Raw genomic sequence first — 15,052 nt, 5'->3', positions numbered from 1 at the left:
ACCAACAAACCCCAAAATTTTCTTGGCACAGGTTATCGATGAATCTGCACCGTGTGGTTCTAAGAGGAGCTATTATTAAAGTTAATAACGCCACTATTGCTACATAATGCATTTTATGGGGCAGAATATGTATTAGCTATTATTCTTTTTTCCATAAAGTCCATTTGTCTTGTGCCAAAACAGTCATAAATGTTGCTTTTTATGAGCATTTTCCACCATCTCAGGGCTGTTTCATACAGCTCATGTGAGAAAATGATTCTACGCTTTGTTAACTTCAACTACTCATTTCCAATGCTAGGATCCGCTTGTATAACATATTTAGGTTCACGTGCCACAAGCACATCCAGGAACACCTTTGGTGGACTTCACCTAAATTTCTTATGGTTAAGTCTTATCTTTAGAAAGACTTAACCATAGGCTGCACAGAGCCTTTAAATGAAAACTAGGGCAAATACCTTTTGTTATGAGTTCAGGTTCAGCGTTGCATCTCTCTCCAGCTTTCAGTGATGCAATGATGCCCCTGACCGCTACCTCAGAGTCACGTCTGTATGCCAAAGCTTCAGCCAAATGCCGAAACCCTGTACGAACTTAAGACACACAAAGGTCAGAGTCAACTTAAATCTGTTAGTTCTTTGCTGCTAGATTAAGATGTTATAATGCAGATTACTTTGGTTAATCTAATAATAAAGGCAATAAAGACCAACCTGACTGTTTAGAAATCAGGATCTACTCACCATCTGTGATGCGATGTTTGTGAGAGTACTGGGCGGCCAGAGATTTCAGCAGACTGTGGAGTGGCCCTGTTTCGACTGACGAGTTCTCCAGCCAGGTCAACATCTGCACGACAGCGTTAAAGAACAGCGTGCAGAAGCCGACGTCTTGAGAAACCAACCTCTACAGTAGAGATGTGTGAGAGTGAGCCAGAGAGAAAATGAAAGAATCTGTAATATGTAGTGAATATGTAGGTGTCGTACCTGGTAGAGATGTAGCTGGCGCAGTAGAGGGCACGAGATCGTGTGGCTGTGATGCATTGCCAGGACCAGAGCACCGGCGTGGGCAGAACTCAGAAGGGCTGCTACAGCTTGTAGGAGTCGTCCAGCAGCACCGCCCTGCTGGATGTGACCCTTTCGTGCACGCAGCACCTCTTGGGCCAGAGCTTGCTGCAGAGCCAATGCCAGCGGCCGGACCGGAGGTGGGGGCCAACGTGGATCCACTTTCAGCGGAAAAAGCTTAAAGAGAGAGATTGCAGCAATTTAAACCTACACACCTACACATCATGGAAAAGGATGAGGAATAAGCAGACAAGTGCAAAATGCCATACCTGTAACAGGATCCCAGCGAGATCATCATCTGGGCCAATGACGGGGACCTGGCTCACCACTCTCATCTTTACGGAGCCATGGGGTGTTTCAACAGTTACCTTAGCCTTGTTTAACTCTGAACTGTCTGTAACAAATAAAAATAGATGATCAAAGACATCATTAGTACGTAAACTGATCTCCCTGTGTGGTATAAGCAAAGTAAAACAGATTAATACTGAATCTAAAGGGGTTAGATACTGACCTCTGCGTTGAGGAATTGAAGCACTGAGTAAACTATGAAAAGTGTGACCTCCTGTTGCTCCTCTCTCATGCTGAACCTCCACCAGATGAGCCATGTAGTCTACAGAAGAGGCACAGATATGTAAACACATTCATGACGCATTAAAGGGACACTACACTTTTTTTGAAAATATGCTCATTTTCCAGCTCCCCTAGAGTTAAACATTTGATTTTTACAGTTTTGGAATCCATTCAGCCGATCTCTGGGTCTGGCGGTACCACTTTTAGCATAGCTTAGCATAATCCATTAAATCTGATTAGACCATTAGCATCACGCTCAAAAATAACCAAAGAGTTTCGATATTTTTCTTATTTAAAACTTGACTCTTCTGTAGTTACATTGTGTACTAAGACCGATGGAAAATTTAAAGTTGCAATTTTTTAGACCGATATGGCTAGGAACTATACTATACATTTAATGATGGGATAGTGGAGGCACAAAGTATAAAAAGAAGTCCTCACTTTTGTCCATAATGTTCTGCTCCAGTGACTGAGGATCATGGGACACTGCCTGGTCAAGATACTGCAACAGTTTGCTCATGCTGGAGACGGGGATACCGAAAGACTGGACGAACAACAGCAATTGTTGAGGCTCAAGATCCTGCAGGGCTGCAGAGAGAGTCAGAAAAACCAATGGAGTTACACGTGTTACGAATACCAAATCAATACCAAAACGACACAGATAAATGAAATTGCACAGCTCTAACCAGCTTGGTACCCAAACATTATCATCCTCCATACCTGCATCAACTAATCGGGACACTTCAGATCGAATCATTCTCAATTTGAGCCAATCAGGCAATAGAAGAGCCTCCTCGGATGTGTCAACCAGGAAAGCGGTAGGAAGGGGCTTTTTATCAGGAAACCAGATATCCAACAGAGTGTAAAACTCACTCTCTCCTAAAAAAAAAAAAACGGCACAACTTTCACTACACATCTAATAATCCATCACTCTACCAGTACAGAGGTATAATACCGACCTTTCGGGGGGCCCAATGTGAGCAGGATGACCATGGCATGGACCACCAGAATGTGCATAGTGGCCGTTTCTCCTGAAGTCCATCGCAAGAACACTTGGTCTTGAGACTCTGACTGTTGGGTTTCAAAAAAATCACATCTTTTAAATACAAAAAAAGGAATCAGTCCATCTCACTTATGTATATTTTCCCTACCCAGCTGTAGAGGTCCTCTCCATCTTTGGTCTTCCTCATACGTCGGATGTAGGTAGAGAAGATGGAGATCAGAGCAGAGAGAACAGCGTCGGCCTCAGGCCTGCAGGAGTGCTTGGAAAACAGGCTGTTCATTATGGTGGAGCGCTCTACTATCAAACGGGCAACATCCTGTGAGACATGCGGGGGGACGACAGAAAACATGAGGTCAGACAAGAAGCCATTTTATATCAGGACCAGTGTTACAAACACACTGGCCATTCTTGCAGTGTCAAAACCAAACGCGCTCACCAAGGCGAGGTCATTGTGGTGTGACTGCTCCTCCACAGGTGCATGCTGGGAAAGGTATATCAGATATGCACTGATGGTTTGAGGATCTGTTTCCACATGTATGGCCTGTAAAAAACCAAGTATGAGATCTGCAAATGAACACCCACTGCTTTTTACTCTGACACGTATTGGCGGTAGGTAGACTGACCTGTTGCAAGGCATTAGCGGTGAAGCCTCTTACGCTGTCAAACAGGGGTAGTCTGGGGAGGTCCTGAAGGAGCCATTGGTAGGCGGGCAGTAACTCAGCATCTCTAGAGTCTTCCTCCATGGGCTGATCTCTGTCATCTCCATCCTTCAACCCTCCCTCCGTCAGCACCAGAGACAAACCCTGATACAAACATTACGGACTTGTTACTTATCACGCACCTTACAAATGTAAATGAACTAAACTAGGGATGCATAACGATTAATCGCGATTAATCTATAGCAGAATAAAAGTTTTTGCTTACATCATATATGTTTGTGAATGTGTATAATAATTATGTATATTAAAATATGCACACATGCATGTACAATTTTAAGAAAAAATATATATTTATATATTAAGTGTTTATATTTATATATATAATCAAAATTATACATAAATATACAAATGTATATACACATGTAAACATTTCTTAAATATATACATGCATGTGTGTGCATTTATCTATACAAAGTTATTATTCTGCTATAGATTAATCGCGATTAATCGTTTATTCGCACCCCTAAACTAAACAGTGGTGAATGCTAAATTAGTTCGACTTTTTAAATACCTTCATGGCCAGTACTCTGGAGGCCACCTGAGTAGAACTGAGACGGCGCAGGAAATAGTCCAGAACCTCACATGTGGTCTGTTCATCAGCTTTAGGACCTAGCAGCAGGTCCTGCAGACGCCCGAGCAGCTGCCTCTGCTTCTGCTGTCTCTGTAAAACAGAAAACCCCAATATTAATTTTCTAAGCAACATACTGTATAAAGATGATCTTCCTTCCCAGTGACAATTTGTGAAACGGGTCCTTCAGAAACTCAGGTTAAGCTTTACTTGTCTTTTCTTCACTCTCTGCTCTTTGCTTTCTCCTTCCTCCTCATCATCAGCAGAAGCAGCATCATCAGCCGCGTCATGGAGGAGAAATTCACACAGGCACTGAACGGGCAACACATCCAAAGACCCCTCACTGGACTGGACGAGATCAGCAAGCCATGGCATAGACTGAGATGACGCCTAAAATAAGTGTTAACCAGTTAGTCACAGCTGTACATAAAGAGTAACCCTGCAAGTGAGTGTCTTAGTATGTGTCTCTTTACTTGTCTCTGGATGATATTGAGCAGGAAGTCTGGGCTGCGGCTACGACACAACAGATGGCCCAGTCTTAAAGACTGGTTTAGGGTCTTCACCTGCTCCAGTATGAGAGGAGGTGGTCTACGTGGAGGTCCCCTGAACATTAAAGACAACCAAACCAGATTGGGTCAGGCTCTGTATAAACACACGTCAGTGTGAATCGCTTTAAGAGAAAACAGGAAGTCATACTTTGGATCGAGGCTGGTGAGCTGAGACAGCAGTAGACTGTTGCTCTCTGTAATGGTCTGCTTGGTGGAGGCGGCAGCCAAGTGGCTTTCAAACGCCAGGATCTCCTGCCTCTCCTTCTGAGAGATCTGCAGCTCCCGGTTGATCATCTCCGTTTTGGTCTCCTCGTCAGCCACCGTGCATGGAGGGAATGAGTAGTTACTAAAAAACAAAAAAGCCAGGTTACTCAAAAAAAAAACACATGTCTAGCGGATAATGTGGTGAACACTTACTTTGTCATAACCATTTCCATGAGCATTTTCAGGGTGGGGTAACCATCCCAGGCGGCCAAACCTGAACAATCCGTGATAACATCAATATTGCTGCTTTGCAGTGCTATTATAAAATGCAAAAATGACATTATATCCGACCTTACCGATTTTCTGTGGGTTGAAGGCTGCCACTACAAGTAGCAGGAGCCAGGCCTTCCAGTAAAGTGTCGATATGGCCAGATTTGGAGGTTGATACCTAACATTAAACATGAAAGTTATTACACCACCCCTGAGATGAAGATAGCCCAGCCAAACAGAGTAAGGGGCGCCAAGATCAGTCCAACCATAACTGTCAATGCTAACCATCCATGACACCCAGTAATTATTTGGCAATATAAAGCTGTTGAATCACTGCACAATGAAACACAAATGAGAAACAGAAGCATAAAGTGGGTGAAAGGTAAAGGTCATACCCTGCTGGCAGCTGGATGTTCTCTGGGTGATGGTACGTACAGAGGTTCAGAACAGCGTCGATGAGTTGGATCCTCTCCACCCGCAAAACCTGTAGGTCTGCATTTGAAGATAAAAATTACCAAGCGACACCTTGTTGTTTTTTTTTTCAAATTCTTATGTACAAACAAAGCAGCTATTAATACAGACTTATGTTACTAAGCGTTTTGCACCATGGGCATTGCATTTCTAAAAAAGTATGGCATTTGACACACTGCAAAAGCAACTGAACAATCAAGTGGGGCACAACTAACGCGGGGTTAATTGTAACGCAGCTACTTTACATATTTTTACAGGGCTGAGCAATCTGGGCTTTTGGTCTTTTTCTCTTACTTCAGGCTAGCTGAAATAAAGTTTTAACTCATCTTACACGCTACAGCCAGAAAACCGGAAGTGGATCTGGTTCGTAGTGATTACAGAATGCTTTTACAGTGGAGAGAGGAACGTGATTTGGCTCCACTCCAGGCTTTGATCACATCCCACTTTAAAAGCTGAATACATGTCGTTTTTATGAAAAGTGTATTTAATAATTTTGCAATTGACGGAAATCCGTCTAGCGACGGAGAACTTTAATCCATGCTCTCCCCTATTAGCAATATGCTGTTCTGTTGGATTCTGTTATATGTGTCCCATACTCAGGAGTGTTATCTCACCATCAGACTGAACTCCAGCAGCCCTCTTTACCAGGTGATCAGCCAGCTCCATGGCATCAGCAGGGCCCAGAGGCAAATCTCGTGACAGACCAATCACCAAGATACGCATCAGTGTGTCCTCCAACAGAGGAACCTCGGAGCACAGCCGGAGAAAAAAACTAACAAAGAAAGAAAACATCTGAGCTTAGATCTTAGACATACTGTATACATAAGGAATAACTGACAACAGGCTGTTAAATTATTTAAAAAATAATGCATACCCAAGTGGGTAATGCAGCACTGTTGGTGCTGTTACACCGCTGGTGTGCATAATTTTCTAATAATTCAAAGGACTGGAGTCAATTATTCTGCTTATACCACGGTTACCACAGATGTTGCTCGGGTGCTTATTTTAAGACATTTGGCAGGTCATGTGTGTATTTATTGAAAAATCATTCATACCAGTGGAACTTTTCTCAACCAATCAAAATAAAGCATTCAACAGCCACGTGTGTATACATTTTACTATTTACTAAATATTACTCTTTCCTAAGTACAGTAAAGCAGAAGATGATGTCTTACTTTCTGTCACTCTCAGGTGGCCAGTTATCCCACTTGTAATACGTCTCAGGCTGCTCCGTGAAAAGCACCTTGTGGAGGCTGTTAAGACAAAAAAATGAATGCAATGCTGTGCTAGGTTCCAACCTACAACGTTTCTATTACCAGCTCAGACAGTAAAAATCTACACCCATAATGTTGTTGGGTAATGTGCAATGCTACCGTGCACCGATATATCGGCCGATGATGCTTGCTATGCTTCTCAAAGAATTACGGTGAAATGCCGCTACATCCAAAAGCCAGGGGGCGCTCTCGTGCAGAAACTCAATACGTGCTGTAGACGAAGAACCATACACACGTAGCTTTGACACGCAGCTAAAGGATATATTTATACTGTTGTTCTTCAACCCTTTTCAGGTATTTTCAGGATAATAAAGAATATGTATAATGATTATGTTGGACGAGTGTTGCTTTTTCAAATGCTTGTTATAAATGAGTCAAACTAACAGTGATTTCAGATCAATAATAGTACATGAAACAGCTGTGAATAATATCGCATGAGCGATTCAGAATAGTTATTGGCCACGTATTATTAGTGTATATCGGCATTTATCGGTGCACACTAGTGTTGTGCCGATAGACGATAGTATCGTGTATCGACGATCGTCCGACATATCGCCAATGGCAGGCTTTCATGGCGATAGTCATGACGATAGTTGGCGAATGGTTGTTATTATCATCATCATCATAGTTTTGCATGCTTTTCCTCGCATGAGGGTTTGTGCTTCACTTTACGCGGAGAGCTTGTAGAGAGAGAGTTCCTTCTTGCACGCAGATGCACTTAATGCGCGCGTCTCGGACTCGTTCTAGCACCTAAATCCAGCGCGTGGATGAGCAGCTACGCTTCCCTCTGTCTCACATGCACGCGCTCTCGCATCTGTCCGAAGTCTAAACATAAACTGAAGTAGTAATCCTTATGTATTTGTGCGGTTTAATGCGTTTCATGCGAGCTGAGGCAAACTATTCCTTTTGTTTAAAATATAACCCGCTGCACAGAGCTGCGCTCTGTCTGAACTTGAAGTCAGATAGTAATCCTGTTTATGATATGCTTTTCAAGGAGTTTTAGCAATACATCCCTCGTGTTTAAAATATGATTGTGTTCCGCTGGACCAGTGTGTTTAAAAAGGCACCTCTGAGAGCACCACTGCTTGACACGTGTAACCTTCTGCAACAGCACTAAACAAATGCATTTAATTATTTTTATGTGCGCTGCGTGTGTCTGCGCAGGTGCATGTTTTTACAGTCATTAAGTAATCGTGTTAAAAATCAGGATTATGATTTTTCCCATAATTGAGCAGCCCTATCTCTGACATTTCCTTGCACTAGAGAGGTTGTTAGCGCGCAGAGGGTTAAAACCAGCGCGTGTCCTGTTCTCGCTCTCTGGCACGCAAAGAGCGTCTGGGCTTTAATGACGCACTCAGATTAATGGCATTAGTTTTAAGAAAGATGCATTCATGACGGTGTTGCTCTTGTTCTTTTTTCCACCAATCAAGTCTTGTCATAAATGAACAAATAAATAAATGAGTAAACTACTGCCCCGCCCCCCGATACTATCGTGTATCGCCGATCTCACAGGCTGACGATAGGACGATCTCAAAATGGGGCATATCGCCCAACACTAGTGCACACCTACTACCAGCCAATACAATTGGCACATACCAGTGCACATAGTCTTTAGGTCCTACTTTACTGATGGTAGGAACCACAGAGTGCAGCCACCACACAGCATCTCTCTGGATGGCAGCAATCTGGTTCTGAAAGGCCCTCAGAGACTCCAGGTCTAAAACACAGACACATATGGATCCTTGTTACCATCAACACATTAAATAGATCAGAACATGAAGTGATGAGGATAAGAGATCATACTCTTCTTCTCTCCTTTGTCCCATGCGATGCCAGCCTCTTTCACCTGAGCTGTGATCCCCAACATCATGGAAACCGTCAAAAGATCTGTCACTTGGATAACAAAGCGCTCCTATGAAAACAAATAAACAGTGAACGTCATTGTCTGAATAAATAATATTATCATAAAGCGCAGTGTTTCCCACATGATTTTGAGATATTGTGGCGGTGATGACGTCACACGCTGATTAGCATATAGGTGACGTCATTGCGTCGTGTTTTACTCTTTGATCCGTCACATTATATTGCATTTTAGCACAACTGAATGCTATTTTTACATAGTTTCTATTCTGTTGTCTATAAAATAGTGACTAAACAGGACCCAGTAACGACCCACGACTCAGTAACTCTTTGTTGAATCCAATCAGCTCTTTCTTTAACTGCTGCTAAAAACGCGACATTGTCTGAAAAAAATCATCATACATTTACATTGAGGCTGTACCGATGTTGCTCTTCTCATCAGTGTTGTTGTGTTATGAGCGCTTTTTTATTTGAAATACGAGTGGTAGTTTTATTGTATATCGCGTATAGCGCAAACAATTTGTTGCAAATTCAGAAATATGAGAGAATACACGGTTGCTGTTACTACAGAACATGTGCATGGACATGCCGCGTTAGGGAGAGAGCTCGGACACAGACTCACATCAGAACGGGTATGTGTGGGAAACACTACTGCTAACCTTTTGTTAAGTTACTCTCATGATGAACTTGATCAGCCGTAACATCCGTGACTGTTGACGTTTAATCGAAAAAGAGAAAGAACACGGAGGAACACGGAGTTAAATACTTTCACTGTTATGTGATCGAGGCGCAGGCGCGTAGCAAAGAGAGGGGAGGGGGCCAGAGGCGCGCGCTGTTGGCGCTGCACAACGAGAGAGGGAGGATGGAAGCGCGCTGAGCGCTCGCTGCAATGAATTAAGCCTTTCTAAATAGTAAAATTAAAATGTTAATGGGAATTAACGGCCCGCCACAGATAAATGAATATATGGGAAACACTGATAAAGCGCAGAAGAAGAGTCCTCACTTTAAACTCCATGTCCGTGTAAGTGGCCTCCTTCCTCTCCTGCATGAGGCCCAGACAGAAAGACTGGAAGTTGATCTCGTGTTTGGTTTGCTTAATGATTTCCCTGAGCAGGGCCCGAGATGCCCGCAGGTAATCGTCTTTATTGGTCAACAGGTCCTGAAATACCATGGCCAGAAACTAGAAGGCAAAAACGAAGCAATGTTATAATGCATAATAAGTCAATATGGGAAGAAGCTGTAAGTCAAACTGTCAAACTATTTTAAAAAATCTATTTGCAGAAAGACATTAAGGTACCTTGGGTGCCTGCTCCGGGCTGTGCTGCAGAACTGTATGAAGCACTTGCATATTATTAGGGTTTCTGGCATTTGACAGCTCATTAAAGATCACAAACTTCACCATGGTGCCCAGATTATCTCTATGAGCATTCAGAAGATCCCTGTAGAGTGAAAGAAATAGTAAATACGATTTAAATAAAAAAATAAAAAGTACACTTTTGTGGTCTAAAAGCTTCTTAGTGACACAGAAGTGAGAAAGTTATGTATTTACCTGACACACAGCATGTAGTGGTTAAGGAGAACTTTGGGTTTAAGGCGGATCTTGATGAGGTTTGAGATGACCTCCATATCATCTGAGCCATGTGTGTTACAGTTCATACACAGAGACATGAGAAGATCCTGTGCTGGCCGAGTCAGCTGAACAAACACAACATCAAACAAAACCATGAGATCTGTGGTATGCAAATTAGACTAATGCTGGGACACACCAAAAGATAATCGGGCTGATTTTGGGCCGATATCCCCTGTTCCAACAAATCTAGCTATGTCCAGATTATCTTGATGGTTTTATAGATTATCTTATCAAATTTTCCCTTGGTGTGTGAGGTCTGTTAAGAGAGTTCAAACCTTATCGGAAGAACGACAGAGCTGCCCTGATCGCAAATCGTAAATATTTAAGATCAGAAATCCTGATGTGGAAAGCACATTGGTCAACAGCTGTTGTTTTAAATTGTGCAATATAAATAAATTGTCATTGTCATCAAGGTCAAACGCGCGCATGCTCTTGAGATTATCACGTGAAACTAAACAATATCTAATCAGAAAGCGAGATGATGGAAGATGGAAGCAGTAATTGCGCAGCACAAAGTGAAGTTGATGTGGACAGCAGAGATGGACCATGTTCCCGCTGTCTCCACGACTTCACTTAAAACTCTTTTCTTTTTCCCTTGAATTTTCGGTGAAAATCATTCCAAACACTATCATTGAAATTTCTTCCTTCATATCGTCCGCCATGCTTATTCTGAAGTCTCGCGAGATTTTGCTAGATTTTCTGTGTTCACAGTCGAGACACAGGAAATCTGTTCATGTGCAGTTTGCTGTCTTTGACACATCATGGCACACCACACACTATATGAGCAAAACTGTAAAATCCAAGATTTTTTATCCTCATGTTTGTGGTCTATCATATTTGTAAAATCTTATAAGATGTCAAAAATCTTATGGCGTGTACCCAGCACAAATAAACTAGCCAATGATGATACTTAAACCAATCAAATCTACAGATAGATTTCAAAACTTGACCAAGCATGAATAAAAATCAAGTGATGTCAATATGCTCAAAATGGACAGATATCTCTTATTATAAATAACATTAGAAAAGAGAAGTTTAGCATGTTATTGTACCTTTGGATTTTGCAGCCACATTTCAAGTCTCTGCACGGCCATCAGTCGAACCTCTTTATAGCCACAGGTGGCGGTCAAAAGGCGCAAGAGATTCCTGGACACGTTGTCCATAGGCTGTCGGCGGTTCAGCTGGTCCCTCAAAACTTCCAACACATACTCCTCCACACTTTCAGCCAGCTCATCGTACCTGCAGCAAAAAAAAAAACAACAATCCTCAAACACCAGCTCTGGATCCAAAAAAATGTTACTTTACTCTTAGTAACTTAAATATACCTGGGCATGACCTGTCCATCATCCTCTGGGCTGAGTTTTTCCTCCGCAATCAAAAGCTCAGTTTGACCTTCATCTTCATCTGGTGTGGAAGGATGAGGGCTGTTTCCTAAAATCCAGAACGTATGTTAGTAAAACATTTTTCTTTCTTGGACAAAGACACAGGTCCCAAGTCACCAACCTGCACTGAGGTCTCCGCCAGATCTCCCCGTTTCTGTCTGGAGTAGCATACTCTTAGGAGGCATCTTGGTTGTGAAGGCGGTCTGGATGTTGTCAACAAAGGTTTTACAGTGTGAACTGTCCACCCAGATACGCTCGCCGAGAGAGTCCTCAATGTAGACCTGGAAAACAACACATTGAAAGTAAATATATTTCATGATTATTGTTTATCAATGTATCTCAAACCAAGCATTGACCCTCACCTTGACAAATATCTCGGGCCAGTTTTCATCCTCCTCGTAAGCGGCCATTAACAGGTTGCAGGCCAGAACGGACACCAGGTTGTTTCCCTTAGCCTTGAAGTTAATGGAGGCATCACGGCGGAGCAAACTGCAGAGAGCCTGAATAGAAACATAAAAAATTCAGTTATGGAACTGACAGATGATTTAATCCAAGGCAATTTAAATAGCACCCTAGTCAAATTACACAGGGACACAAAAGGTTAGTTCATCAGAACAGTAATTTAAGAGGAGATGAAATGCTTTATACCTCTATGACACCCTCAGTGGCAAAAACATTGGGCTTGATTTTGGCCAGGAACATAAGGCTGAGGTAGAGCGTCATGTCAGGTTTGGCCCGGTTCATTTTAAGTTGTTTGACCGCCCCACACAGCACGCCCTCAATGCGGTCATCGTTACCCTCAGCCTCTGCTGCCTCAATCTCATCCAGGAGTACAGCAGGGGATACTGCAACACAAGCAGACATGTCTGAATAAAACGTACGTGTTTTTTTCTTTTATAATTTATTAAATATGTAGAATAAAATCGTGTACATACTTTCATAATTTACTAATACAATTTAAATACTTTACAGAATTTACTGAACCAAAGCAAAATTGTCCAAATAATGATCCTTCTTGTGACAGATGTCGACAAGCACCGGTTGCTCTTTATCATACTTTTTGGCTGTGCCCAGCATTGATTTCTTTCTGGACGTTAATTTTTAAGTCAATTTCTGATGTTTTTATTTTAGATATTGAACCAAGTCCCCTAGTAGCACTATTTGGTCTTAATCCCATAAATGTATCCTTGAAATTATTACAGTTGAATGCATATGCTTTTTGTTATAATTGCTAAGAGAGTTATACCAACAAACTGGAAAAATCCCTCGCCACCTAATTATTATCATTGGATGCATGACCTGTTACAGTTTATTCAAATAGAAAAAAATAGATTTACAAAGTTTGGTAGAACAGAAAATATTTAACACAATTTTGCAACCTTTCTTGATTAATTATAACCTTTTTTCAGCTTAAATTTATAGGTAACCCCTCCCTCTCTGTATTCACTATTTGCAGTTCCCTGTTATTCCTGATCAAGAAATAAAGCGCAAAATAGGAAAAAAATTATTAGTTATTATTTTCCCCAAGTGACAATTATTGTTTATATAGGATGTTATATTGGTTTTTATATATGAAGCAAGAATATATTGCATTATATCTGACTTGTGAATTCTGTGGCGTACTTATCACCCTTTTTTCTTCTCCTTTTTGTTTCTTTTATTTAATTATTGTTTTTATAACTGAATAAGAGAGAAAGAAGTATTTTTATTTAACCTCATTTTGATTTTATTTATTTATTGTTTAATATGCTGAAACAATAGGTTGTCTCTTGTTTTGTAACTCTGATTGGAAAAATGTGAATAAAATATATAAGCTAGAATATATATAGAATAAAAAAAATTATATCAAAAATATATAATGGACTATATAATACCATGTATTCTATTGTATGATTCTATTGTTTATCTAAATCTTTAATAAACAACTAATTTATTATTTATTTGGGAAATTAATAAAGGTTAGTGCTATTATAATAAAATATATATTTTACTTTTTTAATAACAGACTTGTGATGTGATATTTGGACAAGAATAGGCTTGTTCTTGTTAAACTAGAACAAGAATTGAAAAGTTTCACTTCTAAATATTTTGTATAGTGAACTAGATGGGTGAAAAAAAAGTAAAAACACAGTTCTGCATTATTCTCACCCTCAATGGGAACTACAGATGGCTCTTTGATAGAAGGTGATATTGATCTTTTGTCAACAGCAGCCACCTCAGCAAGGCGAGAGAGGGCACTGGGTGGAGTTGTAGAGTGCTTTGGTCGTTTGGATAGGCTGGATAGACCAGAGGATGAAGGCAGAGATGAGGGTGCCTCTCTCTTGCGGTCCGGAGGCAAACCTGTAGATGCTGGTTTTAGGAGAGCTGGGTTTGCTTTAGGCTCACCACCTTGACTCTTCGCCCCAAGGGCAATAAAATCGCCAGGTGGTGGGTGGCCTGAGGAACATCACAAGGCAATGACGGCATATCAGAACGGTGTGCAAGGTTATTTTACTTACTATGCCTTTTACACAATCAGAGTTCAAACACTTACCTGATGTTTTGGCACTACTGGGGCGCCTGATGCTTGTTGGTTTCGGTCTATTCATTGTGACACAATTTTAAGTTCTAGTTTAGTGAAACTGTAAGACAAAAACACAGTGATATAATTATTGCATTAAAATGCAATGTATTCAAGTACACGATCAAAGCTACATCTTGTGTTCATACTGAGATTTGGATTCCACAGCAATGACTTTATCAATTAATGATCATAAAACTAAATGTTAACGGATTTATGGCCGTCTAACGTACTTACTTAAATTTAATTATCTAGATATTTAAGCGCATGTGTAAATAGATGGTCTTTAAACCATCTTAGCAGCTAATGTTTTATCGAGACAACAATAAAACATTAATGAAATAACTTTTTATCTTTAAAAACCCCTTCTGATGCGGAGAATATCACTATAATACACACAAAACAACGCTATACCCGTGAAATATACAGACAATTTTTAAAAATAAATTTTTTTACCTCAGTCTCTGCTACATGATTAGCCGTGTACTGTGTTTCTTCTTCAGCTGCATTGAGACTTCCTGCGCTCCACTGCGCCCCCTGCAGCATTGGACTCTCTCTCTCTCTCCCACGCACGCACGCACGCACGCACGCACACACACAAACACACAAGAAAAGGTTAACTTACACGGGGTTAGGATAACAGGGTAACAAAAGTTTTAGGATAACAAATGGACCTGGAACTTTTTACTTTCAAAAGTGCATCCGATTAATTTTCATTTAAGCATAAATTGTATGTTATTGGGAATTCGTGGTAATATTTAAGAAATAAGTTATGTTGACTGTTTTTTCAGAATTTGATAACTTAATTTTTTTTTACACAAAATCAACAATACTTTTATGGTAGCCTAGCCCAGTGGTTCTCAAACCCTGTGTACCGTGCATCCCTTCGTGCCCCCCCCCCCCCACAAAGAAACATAAGCATTTCCAAAACTTTTTTATTA

The 15,052-nt window shown here is 41.0% G+C and overlaps 1 protein-coding gene across 2 annotated transcripts in view; it reads right to left on the bottom strand.

Annotated features, from left to right (window-relative positions):
* Window positions 1–14,646, bottom strand: part of ints1 (integrator complex subunit 1) — a 36,651-nt gene extending 22,005 nt beyond the window's left edge. The window contains exons 1-33 of one of the 2 annotated variants that reach the window (XM_065260322.2): window positions 14,568–14,646; window positions 14,085–14,172; window positions 13,700–13,987; window positions 12,200–12,396; window positions 11,914–12,051; window positions 11,673–11,832; window positions 11,495–11,600; window positions 11,222–11,408; window positions 10,089–10,234; window positions 9,837–9,978; window positions 9,543–9,719; window positions 8,483–8,591; window positions 8,276–8,396; window positions 6,581–6,658; window positions 6,020–6,177; window positions 5,330–5,426; window positions 5,021–5,112; window positions 4,878–4,938; window positions 4,609–4,806; window positions 4,386–4,515; window positions 4,123–4,302; window positions 3,856–4,005; window positions 3,249–3,428; window positions 3,062–3,166; window positions 2,774–2,941; window positions 2,582–2,693; window positions 2,343–2,501; window positions 2,064–2,210; window positions 1,564–1,662; window positions 1,322–1,446; window positions 975–1,229; window positions 735–894; window positions 456–587 (exon numbers count right to left, since the gene is read on the bottom strand). In XM_065260322.2, the coding sequence (XP_065116394.1) occupies window positions 456–587; window positions 735–894; window positions 975–1,229; window positions 1,322–1,446; window positions 1,564–1,662; window positions 2,064–2,210; window positions 2,343–2,501; window positions 2,582–2,693; window positions 2,774–2,941; window positions 3,062–3,166; window positions 3,249–3,428; window positions 3,856–4,005; window positions 4,123–4,302; window positions 4,386–4,515; window positions 4,609–4,806; window positions 4,878–4,938; window positions 5,021–5,112; window positions 5,330–5,426; window positions 6,020–6,177; window positions 6,581–6,658; window positions 8,276–8,396; window positions 8,483–8,591; window positions 9,543–9,719; window positions 9,837–9,978; window positions 10,089–10,234; window positions 11,222–11,408; window positions 11,495–11,600; window positions 11,673–11,832; window positions 11,914–12,051; window positions 12,200–12,396; window positions 13,700–13,987; window positions 14,085–14,139 (4,612 nt within the window). In that variant the 5' untranslated portion in view covers window positions 14,140–14,172; window positions 14,568–14,646. The remainder of the gene's footprint in view (window positions 1–455; window positions 588–734; window positions 895–974; window positions 1,230–1,321; window positions 1,447–1,563; window positions 1,663–2,063; window positions 2,211–2,342; window positions 2,502–2,581; window positions 2,694–2,773; window positions 2,942–3,061; window positions 3,167–3,248; window positions 3,429–3,855; window positions 4,006–4,122; window positions 4,303–4,385; window positions 4,516–4,608; window positions 4,807–4,877; window positions 4,939–5,020; window positions 5,113–5,329; window positions 5,427–6,019; window positions 6,178–6,580; window positions 6,659–8,275; window positions 8,397–8,482; window positions 8,592–9,542; window positions 9,720–9,836; window positions 9,979–10,088; window positions 10,235–11,221; window positions 11,409–11,494; window positions 11,601–11,672; window positions 11,833–11,913; window positions 12,052–12,199; window positions 12,397–13,699; window positions 13,988–14,084; window positions 14,173–14,567) is intronic. The other variant, XM_065260240.2, reaches the window with a different exon arrangement.
* Between the last annotated feature and the right edge of the window lie 406 nt (window positions 14,647–15,052).

The sequence above is a fragment of the Paramisgurnus dabryanus genome, chromosome 3 (assembly GCF_030506205.2).
Source record: "Paramisgurnus dabryanus chromosome 3, PD_genome_1.1, whole genome shotgun sequence".
NCBI lineage: Eukaryota > Metazoa > Chordata > Actinopteri > Cypriniformes > Cobitidae > Paramisgurnus > Paramisgurnus dabryanus.
This window is presented reverse-complemented; position numbering and strand designations above follow the sequence as displayed.